General features: G+C 31.4%; 2 protein-coding genes and 1 non-coding gene across 3 annotated transcripts; 1 reads left to right on the plus strand and 2 right to left on the minus strand.

The window, feature by feature from the left end:
* Positions 1 to 486: 486 nt before the first annotated feature.
* Positions 487 to 7,220, minus strand: LOC123920644 (aberrant root formation protein 4). Its single transcript, XM_045972936.1, has 14 exons — positions 6,636 to 7,220; positions 5,537 to 5,713; positions 5,018 to 5,167; positions 4,330 to 4,402; positions 3,496 to 3,668; positions 3,337 to 3,396; positions 3,091 to 3,235; positions 2,928 to 2,987; positions 2,582 to 2,853; positions 2,401 to 2,472; positions 2,147 to 2,224; positions 1,744 to 1,947; positions 1,540 to 1,591; positions 487 to 1,283 (listed from the first exon to the last, which is right to left on the minus strand). Exons 1-14 carry the CDS (start codon positions 6,723 to 6,725, stop codon positions 1,063 to 1,065), a joined length of 1,827 nt encoding a protein of 608 aa, XP_045828892.1. The 5' UTR covers positions 6,726 to 7,220; the 3' UTR covers positions 487 to 1,062.
* A 1,381-nt stretch (positions 7,221 to 8,601) lies between these two features.
* TRNAA-UGC lies at positions 8,602 to 8,674 on the plus strand. Its single transcript has one exon. It is a non-coding gene; the product is annotated as a tRNA-Ala (tRNA).
* Positions 8,675 to 13,906: 5,232 nt separating this feature from the next.
* Positions 13,907 to 19,091, minus strand: LOC123921886 (BEL1-like homeodomain protein 9). The gene is made up of 4 exons (XM_045974589.1): positions 17,553 to 19,091; positions 15,121 to 15,485; positions 14,707 to 14,767; positions 13,907 to 14,607 (listed from the first exon to the last, which is right to left on the minus strand). The coding sequence occupies exons 1-4, from the start codon at positions 18,378 to 18,380 to the stop codon at positions 14,044 to 14,046; spliced, it is 1,818 nt and encodes a 605-aa protein (XP_045830545.1). The 5' UTR covers positions 18,381 to 19,091; the 3' UTR covers positions 13,907 to 14,043.
* Positions 19,092 to 19,348: the final 257 nt, after the last annotated feature.

Consider the following 19,348-nt stretch of genomic DNA (forward strand, 5'->3'; position numbering starts at 1 on the left):
GGATTCAGATCCCTCCCTTCCAATAAAGACATGCATTCATGGTAATCGTTAGACTGAAAATCAGATAATCCGCTATCCAAGTTTTAATTTTAAAATTCGATGCACCAACTGAAAAATGAATCTTTGATCTTCATTTAACGGTTCTAAGTCTTTCGAGTCACTGACTACATGAATGCATATAATTTGCCAATCCAATAGAAATCACATGATTCACAGACGCAATATTCTAACAGAATTAAGGAATGGTTTCATGATATGGTATGTCTGAACTTAGGACAAGTTACCGTTATGGAATTCCCTTTTAAAGCAATTCCTTATATGTGGGCAAGATAAGCGCTTGCAAGAATAAGCTACCTTAGCAGAATAATAGTTTCTCTAGAAATTATGTGTACCCGATTTATTAAATTACATACATTCAAAAAAGGTAATGAATGACAATCAGAATCAGATGACTATTGGGAAAACCATCGAGACACACACATTATGTAAGGTCCAATAATACCCTTGAAAGTAGGATAATAATAGATATTAATGATCACCATGGATATAGATAAGTACATGAAACATTGCAATTCACAGACTATGGAAGCTAAGGCTCTATATCTGTGACCGTGGGACAACAAGGAAGTGAAAAGCTTAGCAAACCGCTGTATGTTGGCTTCCTTAAGATACAAGCTTTTGGTGAACTTGCAGACTTGGTTAGGATAGCCAATAGTGACACCTTGAGGAATAACAGCATATAATAATATGATTACTATGGTCCCCTTAAACTAAGCAACTCTTCATTACTAATAATCCACATTCAGTGGCCTTTTCAAATATTTTACTGACTTCGGTGAAAAGTTTGGCGCCTATTGCTGCTATACGCTACGTCACACAAAGACGAACTCCTAAAAAACACAAGTGTAAATTCAAAGCACAAAAAAAAAATGATGTGCTCGTTTTTACAGCATCTGCAATTGAAACTATATGCTAAATCCTTGAGATGATTAATCATTTAATATTTCAAAACTGACATGTACCAAAAATATATTTCGAAGATACTTTGGTCAAGAAGACAGCTTATTTGACTTGCTTTAGCTTCTCTTCTACAAGCTCAATGCACCGATATAACACTAATTCAAGCGGATTTAGGGTGCATACAATGTCAACCGCAAGCTCATCATAATCACTCTTGTTCTCTGCCATTATACCTGTCACTAGGGTACGGAAAGGAAGCAGCCATTCATTGTAAGCCTTGAGTAAACTGCTCCTCGACAAGACTCCAGTGTAGTTCGTCTTTCCTGTTACAAAAAGTAAACGCAAAACCTTAATTATACTTTAATTTGATCGAGTTTGGCAACTACTAATTAGTAAACCACATCCAGGTAAAAATATTTCTCTTTAGGAACAAATAGCTATTCAAGTGAACCATTAATATAAAATACTTGTTTCTCATAAACCACTTCTTGAAATTGGAATATTTTTATCAAAACTCATGTAATGTAGTTTTAACCATTGGTTGATTGCTTTAGTTGACAATTCATTGATTTTACATACCTGTAGATTCTGTCATTAATACAAATCTGTATAGGTTGAGAGCTGACAACACCTGTAGATTGTAAACATAATGCTATGAAATACAACCTTTTCAAATGAGCGCATAAACGAAGAAAGAAACCAGAATACTGCAGAGTGCTTCTTCAAATAGATGCAATACAAGATACCAGGATTTTATAAATTACTATGAAACAGGAAGAATACCGCATCACTCTGCTCTGGTAGGGAAGGAGGTCCTCCCTGTGGAGGTCTTAGAACTGACCCTACCAACTCAAGGACACTGGGACTCCAAAATGATATATTTGGATGTGCTTCGTGATTAATCTGTTGGACACCTTTTTCTACGGACATACTACTGTGGATTTCGGTGTGCATTTCCCTCCGTACAAGATCCAGTAAAATAGCAATCTACTCAGAGATGCAAGACCAACATTAGATGACATAAAGTTTACAGTTAGTTAGATAAACCTAGGTTCCAAAAAATCATGTGAGATCCACATGATTTAGTGAGACCAGTTCCCAAAATAGCGAGACTCCGTAAATTTCAATTAATAGGAGTCTGTTAGGAAAATATTGTTAGATGGTGTGTTGCTAACAAGAGAATTACCATGGAGGAAGAGTTGGCATTTGTAATCAACGCTTTCAAGATGTCAAGCCTTTCAGAAATTGGAATATCAGCAAGTACCTTTGAGTAACATGAGAACATAACATTAAAGTTATCAAGAAAAATACTCCCAAGACATTAATATATATCTCAATTTTCGTTTTTTTAAAAAAAATATATATCTCAATTTCATAAAATGCACATAAAATATTGTATGCAAACTTTGAAGGCATTATTATATAGTATTAGAAACTCACTCCTTTTAATACAGCAAAGGAATTTTTTCTAAGTTCTGGGTCTGGCGCATACATAATAACCATTGTAACAGCCTGAAAAGTTACAGTGTGATCAAAAGTGAAGAACATATCAGCATCTTCCTTGTTGAAAAAGTAAAAGATCAAGCAATGGCAAAAAAACTGAAGTCAGGAATTGCAGTACCTGCAGAGCTGAGAAAATATTCGGCAGATAAGATGGCCACTGGGAATGTTCATCATCGCAGTTTCCACAGATATCTCCATCTGTGATGCAATGCAAGAAGTTGATAGTATGTTTCTTTAACTCCCATGGCAGATTTACAAAGGAAAGTGCATGTTTTAATGTTCCTATTGCATGCCACCTTTTGATCTGGTATTTACGAAGCTCATCCTTGACAGCAATCATATCTTCTTTTGCAGCATGGGCAACCTCCTCCGAGACATGCCCCCAAACCACTGAAAAAAAAATGGAATTTGATGTGCTAGTGAAAAGGCAAGGAACTAATAAAATTAACTGTCGTAACACAAACCTGAAAGAGCGGCACCATGCTTGACATGAGATAAACAACCCATACAATCATCTTTATTTTCTGGGCAATTGACACGGATTAGAAAAAGTGGTGTATGCAGTGTTAAATAAACATCGAAATAAATTAAAAGCAGACCAGACACAGAGTAAACTAAGAGTACTACCTCCAAAAACAGTGATAGCCACAGCCTCCACGTCATAAGTTGTTACTAGACTGAGATAAGATAAGCCACAATATGATGAAATTCGTGACAGTTGTAATACTAATGCATGACAACCAGAAGTTGTATCCCTAGCTGAAACAAGAGCCTGAACAGTGCATGGCAATATATTAAATCACAGTGCAGTAGACAAAACCGTGAGTAATGAATTATACTAAAGTGAATCGGAAAGTAATATAGAGCAACTACCAAGCATTGCAGGACATATAGACCAAGAAGAGCTCGGAGCTTCTCCCTTGCAACATTATCCTGTTGTATAAGTGTAAATATGTCACCAAAGAAATCAAAAATAAATAATTTAAGTTCTCCTAACAGAGGAAAAGATTAAATGTTTTAAAAAAGACAGACCACCAACTTATTGCAAACTTCATATATAGAATTTGCAATCTCAATAGCTCTGTCAAAGACATTATCAAGCTCTTCTTCATCTGACTCCAAACATACAGCCTTCAATACATTAAGAATCACAGGAACGGCTACTTTTACTTGCTGAAACTGACGCCTCCGGATGGAGATAAGTACTGAAAAGGCAAATTAGGTATGAATGAAAACTTCCAAGGAATGTGGCCTCAAATCATTGAAAGTGTGGGACACAACTACCCTCAACCCAAAACTAGCATTTAGGTTTTCCATTTCATCAACAAATTTTCCATTGATAGCTAACATGGTTAGGCAAATTCTCCATTGGTAACAAGCCCAATAAAATAATATCTGATGTTTAATTGACGGCTAACAAGACTATTGGTGATTTGATATCAAGCTGAAGCTAAAAATATTTTAACGTTATTATTATTTGGTGATTTGATATAAAGTTCCAATTCCAAAATACGATTTGTTTATCTCTTTCAAACTGATCTAATCATTTGATACCTAGTATGGATAAAAAGCATAAATGCATAAAATGAGCTAGGCTTGTAGAGGTCAGAAAGAGTATGGAGTGTGTTTTCTTATAATAAGCCCATAGCAACTAAGATTATAGATAACCAAAAAGTGTGTCCGTAAAATTAATCAAGTCAGGATTTTCAAATGCTAAAAGAAGCAAGAAAAATAACATGATCCTTCAAAGCCTTACATTAGCAAGGACAAGGAATTCACAAGGTGATCGGTACCATCTTTCTTTATTGAACAGAGGTTACAGTTATACATTATATCCAGTAATCAAAAAGTTCACTGCAAAATTACCCTTTGAGAGCCCTGATAAAGGAGGGACAATGTAACTGGCAGTGCTGGTCACCTTACTCGAGTAACCTAATGTCTGTTTCAATTAAATTAACAGAAATATAAGATCAAGACATAAACTGAAACAAAATAAATTAAAATTTCGTTTGGCCTAGCTTTTTTTTTAGAGCTTATGCAAACAATTTATGCAATATAAATTAGGTTTTATGCTATTTTATAAGTTCACACTAGTGAAAATTATAATTTTATAAGCTATTTTATCATAAACTACATTGACAAACTTATAATAATATATAAAAATTGCATAAGCTGTTTGCATAAGCTCTAAAAAAATCTGGGCCAAACGAGCCCTAAATGTCACACTGATACTGAACTCTATCTGTGCAGTAATCAAAGAGATATTTAAAGATATAAACAACAAGCAGTGTCTAGTTAAATAAATATATGTGCCATCAGGTTGGTCGATCGTCCATTTAGAAATACATAAAATTGGTCCCTCATTAATGCCATCAAATCAGTTTTTCAAGTGAATTCAAACCAGTCTCTAAAAGAATGAAAACTGAGATCATTTAATTATCAGTGAAGAACTAATTTGATATCTGTAATTAATGGAGGATTAATGAGATTTTGCATATAGTATCTTTTAAGCACTGAAGTATGCATTTAAACATAAATGAAGACATAGACTCACATCACAGAGAATGGAAAGCATATCCCTTGGACCGCATTTCACTATAAACTGATCAATGATGCTAATTGCCATGTCCAAAAAATTTCTTGAAATGCCAGCAAATTTCGAAACAGCCTTTGGCAGTTCAAAGGAAAGAGCATCAACAACTTCCTGTCAAATCACCAAATAATTTAATTAATAAGGTACTCTAAGTCACTCCCTCCCACTCTTAAATACAACTTACATGATATTGTACTATGAGATTGAAAAATGACATGTTTGATTTCTATTTTATAAGCATAAGTCTACATGGCGTCTGAAATACTTTATTCGGGCTAATGACACAAACACTTGCGTAGGTGGTCAGAAGAATTAAAAATAGCTTATGACGCTAAGAAACTGCTTTGACCTATTTTTATAAACTCTTATATGGTAAGTTCTTATTGAATAAGTGTCCAAACACCGTCTACATTATGAAACAGTGAAGTTAATAATGAAAAAAAAAAAAATTATGAAACATGAATGAAGTAGTAAACTCACCTGGTCAAGAGACTGGGAACAAATGTATCCATGAATCTCAGACAAAGCTTCAAATGCATTGTTCTCTTTATGTTCATTATCCGGATCGGACAGAGTAGCATCCAATAAAGAATCAAGAAAACTGACAATCTCCAAGATGGTATTTTCAGACTCATGAGAATGTCCAACTTCAGCCAACTACCAAGCATATAAAATCATCACTGTCAACAGTAAATTATTAACCTTTCAATAAACTTACAACACAAACAAACATCCATTTTTATCCTTTTAACTTTTTTTGTTGCTACATAGGCACAATAAGGGTCTATTTGAATCGACTTATTTTAGTTTTTCTACTAATATAAGCACTCGTGAGACTGTTTAGAAAAACTTATAGAAACAACTTATTATACGTCAATAAACCGTTTTCATCGTATTTTCATAAGTCCTCCAGGATAACTTGTAAATTGAAAACAGCTTATAGCTTTTATGAAAGCAGTTTGACTTTATTTTGGCTCTGTTTGGAAAGCCACATAAGCTAGCTTATAGTTTATAAGCTCATTTGGGTAACAGTTTTTCAAAAAGCTTATAGCTTATTTTTCAAACGTTGTTTCAAGTAGCTTATGAGCTTATCATTTTTTCTTCCAATTTTACTCTTGTCATCTTACTTGAAAAAATTAAACATTAATTAAAAATATATTTTTTATGTCATTTCATACTTAAAAGCTAGTTCAAAACCGCTAATTTTATTAAACACTACAAATTCAATCAGCTAGCTTATTCTCTATAAACTAAAAGCTAGCTTATAAGAGCTAGCTTATCAGCTATCTGCTATTTTTTACCAAACAGAGCCTTTATCTTTTATTATAGAAATAACTTATACATAACTCACAAAGCACTTATACGATAAGTGTGTGTACTTTAAGCACTTAATTATGTTGTTTATCCAAACCAGACCTATAAACCTAAAATCAAAAGTCATTATATATGTAATTGAAATTGATAAAATCATGATTGATCAAAGTTTCAAATTCATACAAGTATATCAACTTTCAATTCTAAATAAATCAATTTCTGTAAAAATAATCAATATTTACAGCGAGAAAAAAAATGAACTTACTTTAGGGTATGATTGGAGAATAGTTTGAAGTTTATTGTGAGCTTGAGAATCCCGAAACTGAGTGGCTTCGCCTTCGGTGGATATCGACATGAGAGTGATTTTGGCAGTGTCACTGAACACCACTCAGTTTTGTTATTGTTTTGAGGATGGCGTTCTGAACACCGGCGACACCAAGAGAGGCGGCGACGGCGACGGCGAACACCACGAGATGTCGATTAGGCACTTTGGAATGGTTCGCGGGTCATCTATTTTACTTTACTATTCTGATTTCTTCATGTTTTACTTTACTGTTCTGACACGTGGCATGATCTGGATTGTTGGAATGATCGGATAGATCTGATTAAACTAAAGTCATCCTGGCGCGCAAAACTCACCTAATTGTGTTCCCCCAACTTAAGGTTGAGGTGTTGGCGCATCAAAAAGCATCAAACACACACTGCACAGTTCATAGGCTCAGTTTTTGCAAAACTGTGATGGAATGAAAGGGAAATTGTGTTATTGTTTTGTGAGGTAGAAGAAGATGAGAAACTAAGAAAGAAAATCAAATTGTATTCATCCACTAATGGGTCAAATAAAATAGTATATTACAAGTGATACACATAAGTGTATTTATATGAGTTACTTAAGCTACAAGTAACTGATCATTAGGCGTAGAAACTAACTTCTAACTAACTTGATAGTTTAGCTAACTAACTACCTAAAAACTGTTTTAACCAACTTTCAATTTATCAAAACTAACTAACAACAAGTAAGATCAGTTATGAATTACACATTCCTAACAGGAGGAAGTAATTAGTAATAAGTTCCACTTATTATTTTATAAATAAGTCTTATTTATTTCTCTCATATATCTGTCCAATGTGTGTGACCTTGTAGGTTCTCGTAATATTGGCAATACTATTAAATTATACATTTAATATTATAAACAACGATTAACATCTAGCAACACGTCATTGTCACCAAAGTGACGAGAATGTCATGTGATCTGACGAAACATTTATGTGATAACGATTACATGTATAATTATCCATTTGCCCTATATATCATATTTGAACACAAGATATAGATCATGTCATCCTTGCATAATTCAAGTTAATTGCATGATTGACTTGGTCCAACACAACCATGCAATTTTTCAGTCATATTTCATCAAGAGGCCTTCAAATATTTCTCATGTTATTTAGAAGGGACAAATCTCATTTAGGTTACTTATGTTCCTCGGCATAATTTGTAGGAAGTACTTATTAACCAACTTTATAATTATCAACTTATCATATTACAAACAACGTTTTTATGGAAATAAGACACTGTTGTTGATCATGTTTCTACATATTTAGATTTTATTGTAATTATTGATGTTGAAAGCTCAAATGGCCAGCTTAACTTAGGGTCCGTTTGAATTAACTTATTTTTGAGCTTATGCAAACAACTTATGTAATTTTTATGTATTATTATAAGTTTGCCAAGGCAGTTTATGATAAAATAGGTTGTAAAAATACAATTTTCACTAGTGTGAACTTATAAAATAGCATGAAACTAATTTATACTGCATAAGCTGTTTGCATAAACTCAAAAATAAGATAATCCAAACGGACCCTTAATTAATAAAGTTCAAACTTCATTATGAAAAATAATGGAGTAACCGCGTCTTAAGCTTGCATGATGTTAAGAGAAATTATTTTGCAAAATGATATTGTAAAACTTAAGCATATGATCATCCACTGAGAACAAATATATGAGATTTGTTTTCTTTTTATTATTTCACTTCAACTAGAAAACTGCAACCTTATTTTCCATCTATTTTCTGCTTTAAAAAAAATTCAAAGTTAATTTTACTGTTTCTTGTACACTTATTATATACAAAAATAAATTGATTGTATTATCAAAAAAAAAAAAAAAAATTGATTGTAAAGAGATATAATTACTATTGGTCAAAAAACAATATAATTAGTATGAAATATCAGATGGGGATGTAGCTCAAATGGTAGAGCGCTCGCTTTGCATGCGAGAGGTACAGGGTTCGATCCCCTGCATCTCCATTTTTTATTTTCACCATTCTTACACTTTATTATCCATGCACATAAAACACTAGAGATTAAATATAGAGAGTGTAACTCCTAAATACCAAATGACCCCAAAATTACAAAGCTAAAGTTACGAATCAATATAATTCATAGTGGTTATGCAGCATACAATAGCATGTTCATCCTTGTGTTGAAAAATGCAAAGCTTAAGTAGTTGTATAATTCGTGTTGAAAAAGACTTAATGGTTTAGCCTTATATGCGTTTTAAGAAAATTCATACAACATAAAGAAATGTTTGGTATTCTAGGATACACAAAGTTAATGGTGTTAATGTGCTAAACAAAGTACTCCTAGATTTATAGGATACACAAAGTTAATGGAGTATAAACTAAAAGCCCCAACATAATAATTGGTAGATATATAGTTGTGTCTTGTAATTATGTTGTCCTAGATTCAACCGATACTGTTGGAATGGAAAATTCCATTTTAGTGGTCTCTACACCTCAATGAGAATTACGTGCACTCCTCTTATTGGAATGGAAAATTTCATTTTAGTGGTCTCTACACCTTAAAAAGTATAGCTTAGAGACAACATAAAATGTAAGATTTTGAACCATTATTAGGCCTTCCATTTTCAAAACATGTTGTTTTGTGATATAATGATTAGATGAGATAATATGCATTCTAAGAGCTAAACACAACAAAATAATAATATTGTTCTAGACTTCAGATGCAGATTATCCAATTCCGATCCAATAGCTCTTCATTAAAGCATTATATCAAAACAAGTTGCACAATATTTTGTGATGAACCTTTTATTTTTTGCTAAGTTGATATACTCCTTTAATCCTTAACTAGACTTTAATTTGACCGTGCTATCGTATGAGTTTTATAGCATTACATTTTTTTAAATGGAGTAGCATTACAAACTTTTTTTTGACTTAAGCATTACAAACTTAATACATGTTAGTAATAAAATTATAAAAAATAGTTACACTACTAAAAATTTGATGTTTACCTAGGATTTTTCTGCGGATTTGGACTAAAAATCTACATGAAACATGTTTCTTGCGAATTTTTCCAACGATTTTGATTCCCAGCTAATATCTTCGTTGATAATTGTTTTTTATTCTCCACATGACTTTTTTTCCTCTCTGGTGTATATTTTATATAGAAAAAAGTGATGTGTAATATTTTACCATTCAAAAGAAGGGAGAAAAATTAGTCCTTACATTCTCACACGTTGTTTTGTGATATATTGCACAATATTGATTTATTGTTCTACATTGGTGATTAGGATGAGGTAATCTGCATTCCAAGGACTAAGTACAACAAAATATTGTTCTAGACCTCAGGATGCAGATTATCCAATCCCAACTCAATAGCTCTTAATTAAAGTATTAGACCAAAATAAATTTATTAAAATAAGTTTTCTTAATTGATAACAAAGAAGAGGTAATCAACATCCCGAGGAGTAAATACAATAATATATATTGATCCACACCTCAGGATGCAGATTACCCATTCTTGAACCAATACTCAAGAAATATATTTTGAGGCAATGGATTTTTTTTGTATTGAGACAATGGATGTTAACTAAAGAACGTGTGTAAATGATTGTAGGAGGCTGAATTGATAATCATTAGCATGATGGGAGAAATCTATATATAGTGTTTCTCCAAGTATTGTGCTGCAATTCTTGCATGTATAGAATAATTGAGATTACGGTCCCAAAATGATGTTGTAAAATGAAATAAGAAAGTTATATGTTCTATAATATATGCCTATTCAGATATGCCTCATTCATATGTATAGGAAGTTATGTTTTTTTGGTACATAGATGAAATTGTAAGTCATAGAAAACACACACATATAAAATGGAGGAACCGAGGTTCGAATTCAATCATGACGTCTGACACTAGGAATTTTAGTATTTCTACTAGTTGAGCCAGAAAGCCTAGGATTTGTGGACAGAAATATACATAAGGTTACAACCAAAAAACATCTAGGCTGCTTCATTCAGATACATATGCATGGTTGATTAATCCTTGAATATATGTGTGCTACTTCACCTCACACACATGTTAATCAGATTGTTTATCCAAATGCAACCCAACAATTAAATAAAAAATTACATATTTTTTATTTAATTATAATATTATACTCTAAGGAAAGTTTTTAAGATATCAAAACTTAATATCCATACCGTGCATTATACGATTTTCAATATTTTAATAGTTCTCAAAATTCAACAAATACAAACGTCAAAATATTTTACACATATTCTAAGATAAATTACTCATTTTAAAAGAGTCGAATTCTAAAAACACACGATGGTGTGCATCCATCCATCAAACTCTATAATAATATTGGCTTACGATAAAAAGTGATTTTCCCTTAAAACAAATTTTTTACCAAACACACACTAAATATTATTGCACTATATTTTCAAACTAGTGTTGTACTAATTGTAAAGACTAAAGATGCATCTATCATAAGCAAGCAATCATTAACCGACACCAAATGTCACATCTAATTTGGCTGAATATAGATTATTGAATTGAAAGATGAAGAGGAAGACGTGGCAAATGTTGAATCATATAGACCATCACTTTTCAAGCTTGAACATTCCTAAAATTCAAAAAAGCATCGACCTAAATGGCACAACAAATAAGATGAGCTAGCTTCCTACAAAATACTTCCATCCAATCCCCCCAAGAATTAATACCAACTAGAGATCGATGTCATTCAACATTGTAGGACCGGTCCAAGAAATCTATGCCTCAATTTTATTTTATTTTAAAATTGGATATTTCTGCATGCAACTTTAGAGACTAACACTGCTGTATACCCAAATCAAAGATCGAATACAAAACTTTGGTTAAATTAAAAGAGACTTGTGTCATCTGATCTAAACGCTTTTAAGTTAAAATTTGAAGACTTAAAATAAAATGTAAAGTGAAGTCTTTCGGCTTATCAAACAAAAAAAGCGAGGTCTTTCAATTAATTTTTACAACATTAAAAATACAAAAGTAAATATTGAATTCATTAATATGATTGATTATTTTTTTTATTGAAATAATAACTAATAGCAAAATTAGTGAATAAGATTTATACCGACGTTAAATTTTTTGCAATGATGCATGTTATTTTTCATGTTTGTATCTATTGCTTAGTCTATTTATTTTCTGGAACATATCCTACATTGAATAGGACCACATAAGAGCATTATTCTCCAGTTCAATTGTAAGATATAGTATAATCTTTACATGTTAAGGAGAACCCTATAATATATTGTGAGAGCATAAAGCATTGGTTTGTTACCCCCAGAACTAATTTAAAGGACCATTTTTGTACCAATTACTTGTTAACCAAGTAAAGCAAATTCCTGATTCTACGACCAAGTTTTGAGTCTTGACTAGATTTGGATCACAATTAAGCTATCGTGAGGAATGCAATTTGTATTGCATAGGGGGTGTTGAGAGAGACTTTCCCCCAATTTTGTAAGCTATCTTGAACAAAATCTAAAATAATATCCCTTTTCCAATTTCATTGTAGTGAATTACTTTGTTAGTTAATGTATGTTACTCTAAGTGGTATCACCATTAAAAATATTTTAATATACTACATTTTTTTTTGACGAAATTTAATATACTACATTTATCTATCACTATATTTAGCTATATTCAAACCATCGAGCAATAAAGAACGGTTATTTTTTAGAAAATATGGTGTCAAAATGATTTACTCTTTCATTTTTCGATCCAATATTAATTATTTTTTTCTTAATTGTATCATCTAATTAATATTATTAGCATCTCTCAATTCAATATCTTTCAATTTGCATTTACAGTAACATTCAACAAACCTAGCTAGACTCCATGGAGCAGGTTCAACTTCCTCACAATATGTTCTGCAATTTGAAATCACTAGTTGTTCAAAGATGTGATTTTTTAGGAATTACTTTGAGTCTAGCTACTGCCCTTAGGAATTACTAAGGAATACTTAGATATTCTTATGAACTTTTAATTTTGATGTAGTTGTTTTGCATGTTTAGCCACTCCATTAGTATTTCAGCTTTTTTAATATTTTAAGTATTTTATTTATTGTTGTACTTAAATTTGATGTATAAATGTTATTGCATTTTGAACTAATTATATGAATGAGATTTAGTCATTTATAATTTTATTAGTTCATAATATTTTTCATTTGAGTTTAATATTAATTGTTATTTAATAAGCTATCAAATTAAAGAAAAATATAAAAATAAAAAATTACCCAAAGAAAAAAAATCAAAAATAAATGTTTGCAACGGTTTTGACCGTCACAAAAAGATTACATGGATGGTTTTTAACCGTCACAATACCTCCTTCAGAAAAAAGTGTGCTTCAAAAAGCATATAAAGGCGGTGCAAAACTGTCGCAATACCCTATGTGATTGTTGTAAAGATGATTTTTCAAATAGTCGCAAAGTGGTCTTACGTCACAAATCATCGACGGTTGTGGAAACATCGCAAAAGTAACATTATGACGGTTAAAACCATCACAAACAATATCTTTAATAAGTCGCAAAGAACATTTTCTCTTGTAGTGATAACCAACATTTTAGCACATGGTGTCATAACTGCCAATCTTTGGAGTATATCTCAATCTCCAACAACCATAAGTTCCGAATTAAGCTATTGCACCTAGTAAGATTTGTAACCTCTTTATAGGTCATCACAATTAAGTTTTATCCAATCTTCTGTGGAACACTTTCAACCTATGTATATGGTGTTCATCCACCTCAATCCTTTGATAAGGTAGTCATGTTCATCGTATCTATCAATATATATCTCACCATCTTAAGGACATTAATTGTTTTTAACTAGTTTTGTTGTTGACTGGTCCATCATCGGCTTGCCAACCCTAGACGGCCAAAGCCCGCATTTTATTCTTATGATAAACAAAATTAGGATCTCTCCATTTTTTTTTTCTCCATTTTCTCTCTCCCATTAAATATATTTATCAAGTAGTTGATCCACCAAATATCATATTATTGCATTTATATTTTCAAAACATGAATCATAGTAAAAATGGAGATGATATAAAATGGAGAGTATCTTGACTCGGATAAACAATGAATAGGATAAACAATGAATAAGGCCTACACAAATTTTAATTGGATCAGCCCATACACAATACCAAGCCCATCGAAAAAAAAACAAAAAAGAATTTACACAAACTTTACAGCTCAATTAAAACAACATTTTTCATCGCCAAACTGTAAAGTACCATAAAGATTATTTCAATAATATCATTTTTCTTCCTAGTTTCTAATGGTTTATAAAAACACAATAAAAAAGTACATACAAATTATTATAATAATTATATTGAAAAAGATGTTCATCCTACAAAGTCATGAAACATTTGACCTCCAATAACATCTCTACCAAAATGCCTATTTTGTGATTCAAAACCACTCATAACATAACCTTCATTATTGGTTTCAAGCCCAAGACCAAATCTTTGAGCAGCACTTAATGGAAATGGTTCAGCTAAACCAATTCCATGATTTTGATAAAGTCCTAATGTCAATGAAACATTACTATTACTATTATTATTGTTGTTGCTTCCACTACCTATGTTCATTCCAACACCAACTTGTTGAAAAGGTAGATTCATTTGTTGTTGTTGATGATGTTGTTGTGCTTGATTCCTAATTGGTATGTTCGGTATTTCGTTTATGGCACGCTTGTAAGCAACGTCTTGAAACTTATCTGTCGAGGTCGACGGATTATCGGAAAGTAGAGAAGTATCCGAAGGCAAATGATGATGATCACTTGATTTGTTCCTAGAACTTTCTTCCTTTTGTGAATCTTTTGGAGTTTGCCTTGTTTCTAGCATGTGTATTTCTTCTACCATTGGTTTCCATAGTCTTACTCTTGCATTTATGAACCAATTAGACACCTAATACCAAAGATAGAAGGATATTGTTAAATATTTGTAGGATTATAAACTACAGTATAAAATGATTTAGCGGAACGATTCTATCAAGATAAAGCTTACTTGGCTACGTGATAGACCGGTTTGTTTAGCCAACATTATTTTGTCGGTATCGGTAGGATAGCTGCACAAGGGATAAAAACAAGAAATCAAAATTCAACAGACAAACGTAAAACACATAAAGAAGTTTAAATGTTCAAGATTCTAGGTTTATATTGTGGTTCTTTCGTTTGTCACATTAGTCCATGAAATTACTAATAAAAAACACATTCAAGGATATGTTTGTAATTTCAATATATTCAGGGACTACTGTGACACCACCACACACATTTAGGTACAAAAATGTCAATTTACTAGATTTAAAACCCCGAACATCTGTTCAAATTTTGGCCGGTGAGGAAACAACATTTTGTCGGTAAGGGTGTACGCATAACTTGCATAACTTGATCGCACGAATGGAACATAAATAGCACTTACGGATGCAAAAAGTGCTCAAAGAGCCAAGCTCTAAGAACAGTCACAGCACGCTCGGGGAGTCCTCTTTGAGGACGCCACACAGGTTGTTGCTGCTCAAGAAAACCTGACCTATGGCCGTAAGGACCTCCTCTTTCACTATTGCCAAATCTCGGAGATTCATCCTTCCTATTGCTTGTGTGAAAATGAGCCTTATTGGAATACTGAAGCTGGTCAGTAATTGCCTTCTTCAAACACCGAAAATGTTTTGACATGGCTTTTATCGCCAAACTTGCATAAGGAGCTGCATTGTTGAGGCCCGAAACATACTCAAATGATGTTACTACCGATTGCATCTGTTGGTAGTATTGCCTGTACCTCTTGTAAACCTGTTCATTAAAAAAGTACAACAATTGTTATAATCATGATTAGATATCAACCATTCTCAAGTCTCAACTGAAGTTATTAGATTTAGAAACCTATCAAGACCGACACAAACACCAGACATGACTTGCACCTATTTAATACCTTATAAATGTTCTCACATTCCATGTTATTTTTACACATAAGAACAAATTAAAAAACAATACATTAAAGAGAGAAAATAATTCACTAAGCATTTTGATAGTTTGTCACATTTGTGATTAAAATATAATTTTCATGGTGTATCTTAATTCAGCTCAGAAGAAAATTAGGATCCATTTATTTAAAAATAATTGAAATTAATTAAAATGAAACAATCCATTTATTTTTCTAAATAAACACTGTACAGTGTATAACATATTGATCAACGCATGCTACATTTTATCTTCAATTTTGTCATATTAGAAATAGTAACATGTAAAATATCTAACAATTAAGTATGCACCATATGATGATTTAGCATTTTACTTTGTTCTCTTTTATTTTATGAACTAGTACCTTCTACTTTTTTGATAAACACATACTCCCTCCGTGATAAAATATAAACAAAATTCAAATTTTTAAATTCATTGCATAATTAATAATATTTTCTCACGGAGGGAGTACTCCTCTTGTCCCAATTATAAGAAAAATAAAACAAAAAAAAAATCAACAAAAACAATGAACTTGTTTATTGTTGTAACTTTTTGAATGTTTTTACATATATACCATCATGAGAAATTGTGAGACATTGAATACACATACTAATATTAAAAACACACACCGTTAAATAAGGGTAAAAAATCATTAAGCAAATAATTACAACTTTTTCTTATAAAGAGGACCGAAAAAGACTTTTAAAAAAGTCTCTTATAATTAGGACTAGAGGTAGTATTATCAATAATTTTTTTGTCAAAAAAATTAATTTAAGGAAGAAATGGTGTAAAATATTCAAGCTTATTGTGATTTTAAAAGACATGTTGAACTATTTAAGTATCAAGGGTTTGGGTATTATGTAAAACTAACATAAAAAATAAAGCCAATCAATACACAAAGGCAAAACACCTTATTACTCATCATCTAAAACTACAAGTTCCTTTAACTTTTAACCAACCATAATCATATCACTCCAAGCTTTTTTGGAGTATAAATCTTTTCAATGGATTCCTTCAATATACAACTTTAACAAAAATTATCCCTCCAAATTGGGTGACAAAGTCACTCAAAAAAGAAATCTATGGTTGGCATGCATAAACTTTATAATACCAATCTCCATGCATATATTCCATCCCATTAACTTTTCTAAAAAAGCCAATTGAGTTCACCGAGGCCATCCATCACAAGAAAATGCAAGAATCATAATGTACATAGAATAAAGATAATCCATAAAATTAAGCTATTAATCTAAAAATTAGTAGTACTATTAGACATAATCTTAATCTTAATGTCTATAGAATTATGATCACCAATGAAAGTAAGATACACTTGTTTCATGCAACCAATCAAACCTTATGTAAGCCTACCACTAACATTACCAACCTTCCACTTTTTGAAAGAATCATTAATCTTAATTTAATTAATTATAATATGACTATATGAGCACTAAATTAACCTTAAGAACCAAATGAAGAGTATTTTTTAGACAATAGACTCAGTCGAATTTTTGTGACATGAACCACTAAATATTAAGAAACCTCATAAAAAAAAATTAAAAAAAAGTCTAAAAGACTAAAATAATAATTCACTATCACTAATCACTAAATATCTTTAAAATCCAAAAAAAAAATGAAAATGGAAAATAAATTAATTTAAAAGACTAAAACAGTAAATCACTAGACAAAATGACAAAACTCAATTCAACCAACAGCAATATCAAACATGAACTCAACCGACAAAACAAATAGTAAAAAATAATTAATAAAATAACCCATTTCAACAAAATGAAAATATTCACATGACAATAGTACTATAACAAAAATAAGAAAAATAATAATGGAAGAAAAAAATTACTCAAAAAGAAATAAAAAAAAATAATAAAAGAAACAAAAACAAACCTCATCAAGCATAGTCAATAATCTTGACTTATTTCGACCATCATCACCAAATGGATCTTCTTCACTCAATCTTTCCAAAGGTGATTCCATCATCAAAGATGAATCAGCCAAAACCACAATTTTCTCACTACAAAAACCTCTTCCTCCAACATCACAAATCTCTTCCAATAATTCTTGAGCTGGTTTCAAAAACCTAGAATCCTTCAAAACAGAAGCATATCCAGTAAATGGAACTGAACCACCACTTCCTCCTCCTCCTCCACCACCTTCAACTAACCCTTGAATCATACCTCCACCACCATAAATCATAGATCCATATCTTTGTAGATTTAACTCCAAAGGTAAATTACTACTAACACTTTTATTTGATGAAAGTGACAAAGACAAAGGTTCATGATTATTCAACATCATAGTACTAGTACTACTATGTTGTTGTTCATCAAAATTTCTAAGATTTTGAATGTTTTGTGCTTGATAGAAAAAAGGGTTATTAATATTATTATTTGCTTGATTATTATGATTCAAAGTTTCAAAATAAGGATGATTAGAAGAAGTAGAAGAAATATTATTATTCATTACCCTTTTTCCTTCTTCTCTTGAAAAACGCATCATCAAATTAGAACATTCTAAATCCTTCATAGAATTAGAAGAAGAACAAGAATTTTGTTTCAAACCTTGTTGTTGGTTAAAATTAGTAATGAAAGAAGAAGAATCATAAAAAGGAAGTAAAGGTTCATTAGATTGGTTTTGAGCCACAACAACTCTAAGCTTATCTCTTCTACTTTGTTGTGGGACATGGTAACCTTCAAAACCCTCATCACTAGCCATAATAGATAAAAGAAAGAAAAAAAATATTAAAACTTCATTCACTAAAAAAAAACCCAACAAATTTTTTTTTTGACCCAAAAAAAAATACTAAAAAATGAAACTTTTTTATTTTTATAGATAGATGAAGGAGAAATGAAGTGACAACAAAAAAAAAAGATAGTAAATTTTTTTGATGACCCAAATGAAGAAAAATACTAAAAAATGAAACTTTTAAATAGATGAAGGTGAAGTGAAGTGATGGAAGTGACAAAAAAAGAAAGAGAAGGTATAATAATTAATGATGATGTTAAGTTTATTATTATGGTGACAGAAAAAATTGATACGTCAAAGTTGATTGAGAATTTGATGATGCATACAAAAAAACACACAAAAAAAAGAGTGATTGAAAGAGTGCAGATAGTTGTTGGTTTGGAAGAAGGAAGGAAACAAAGAGGAAACTATGAAAGGAAGAAGTTGATGTTGCTATTGTTGGATGGATGAAGAGAGATGGGAGAAATAGTAGGGTTTTTAGTGACTGGTTTGTTACCGGTTATTGCCGGTTATATTTTTTGGATACTGTTTGGTTGTTTGTTTGTGTGTTTTGGTTTCCTTTGTGTTCTCTGTGTGTTTGCAGATATTTTTGAAATGGGGTATGTATTCCCATCATGTTCAGCTTTTATACTGTCAATATTTTCTATATTTCATTCTATTTAATTTAATTCAACATGTCACGGGTAGAGTACCGCATTATTCTCATTTAACGACTTATGATTCAATTATTTTTTATTGATGAAGTTTGTCGTAAAGCCTGTCTAGATCAATTTGGAGAGCATGCAATTCATTATAGGAAACTTCCAAGTTTTAAATATAGGCATGATTTTGTCAAGGATGTTCTTTGTGATATTTTAAGTGTGCATGTGTCTGTGAAAAAAAGAGGTGTTTGTGAACTTTTTGACTAACCCATAAGGAGGGAGATCGATGTTTAGACT

Source organism: Trifolium pratense, linkage group LG4 (genome assembly GCF_020283565.1).
Source record: "Trifolium pratense cultivar HEN17-A07 linkage group LG4, ARS_RC_1.1, whole genome shotgun sequence".
NCBI classification, from domain to species: domain Eukaryota; kingdom Viridiplantae; phylum Streptophyta; class Magnoliopsida; order Fabales; family Fabaceae; genus Trifolium; species Trifolium pratense.

Coding starts and splice junctions, on each gene's coding strand:
- LOC123920644 (XM_045972936.1), bottom strand. CDS start 6,725: ATGTCGATATCCACCGAAGGCGAAGCCACTCAGTTTCGGGATTCTCAA. Junction 5,168..5,536: donor GTTCCCAGTCTCTTGACCAG/GTGAGTTTACTA, acceptor GTGATTTGACAG/GAAGTTGTTGATGCTCTTTC. Junction 1,592..1,743: donor TACCAGAGCAGAGTGATGCG/GTATTCTTCCTG, acceptor TACAATCTACAG/GTGTTGTCAGCTCTCAACCT.
- LOC123921886 (XM_045974589.1), bottom strand. CDS start 18,380: ATGGCTAGTGATGAGGGTTTTGAAGGTTACCATGTCCCACAACAAAGT. Junction 14,768..15,120: donor TTTGAGCACTTTTTGCATCC/GTAAGTGCTATT, acceptor TCCCTTGTGCAG/CTATCCTACCGATACCGACA. Junction 14,608..14,706: donor CCGGTCTATCACGTAGCCAA/GTAAGCTTTATC, acceptor CTTTGGTATTAG/GTGTCTAATTGGTTCATAAA.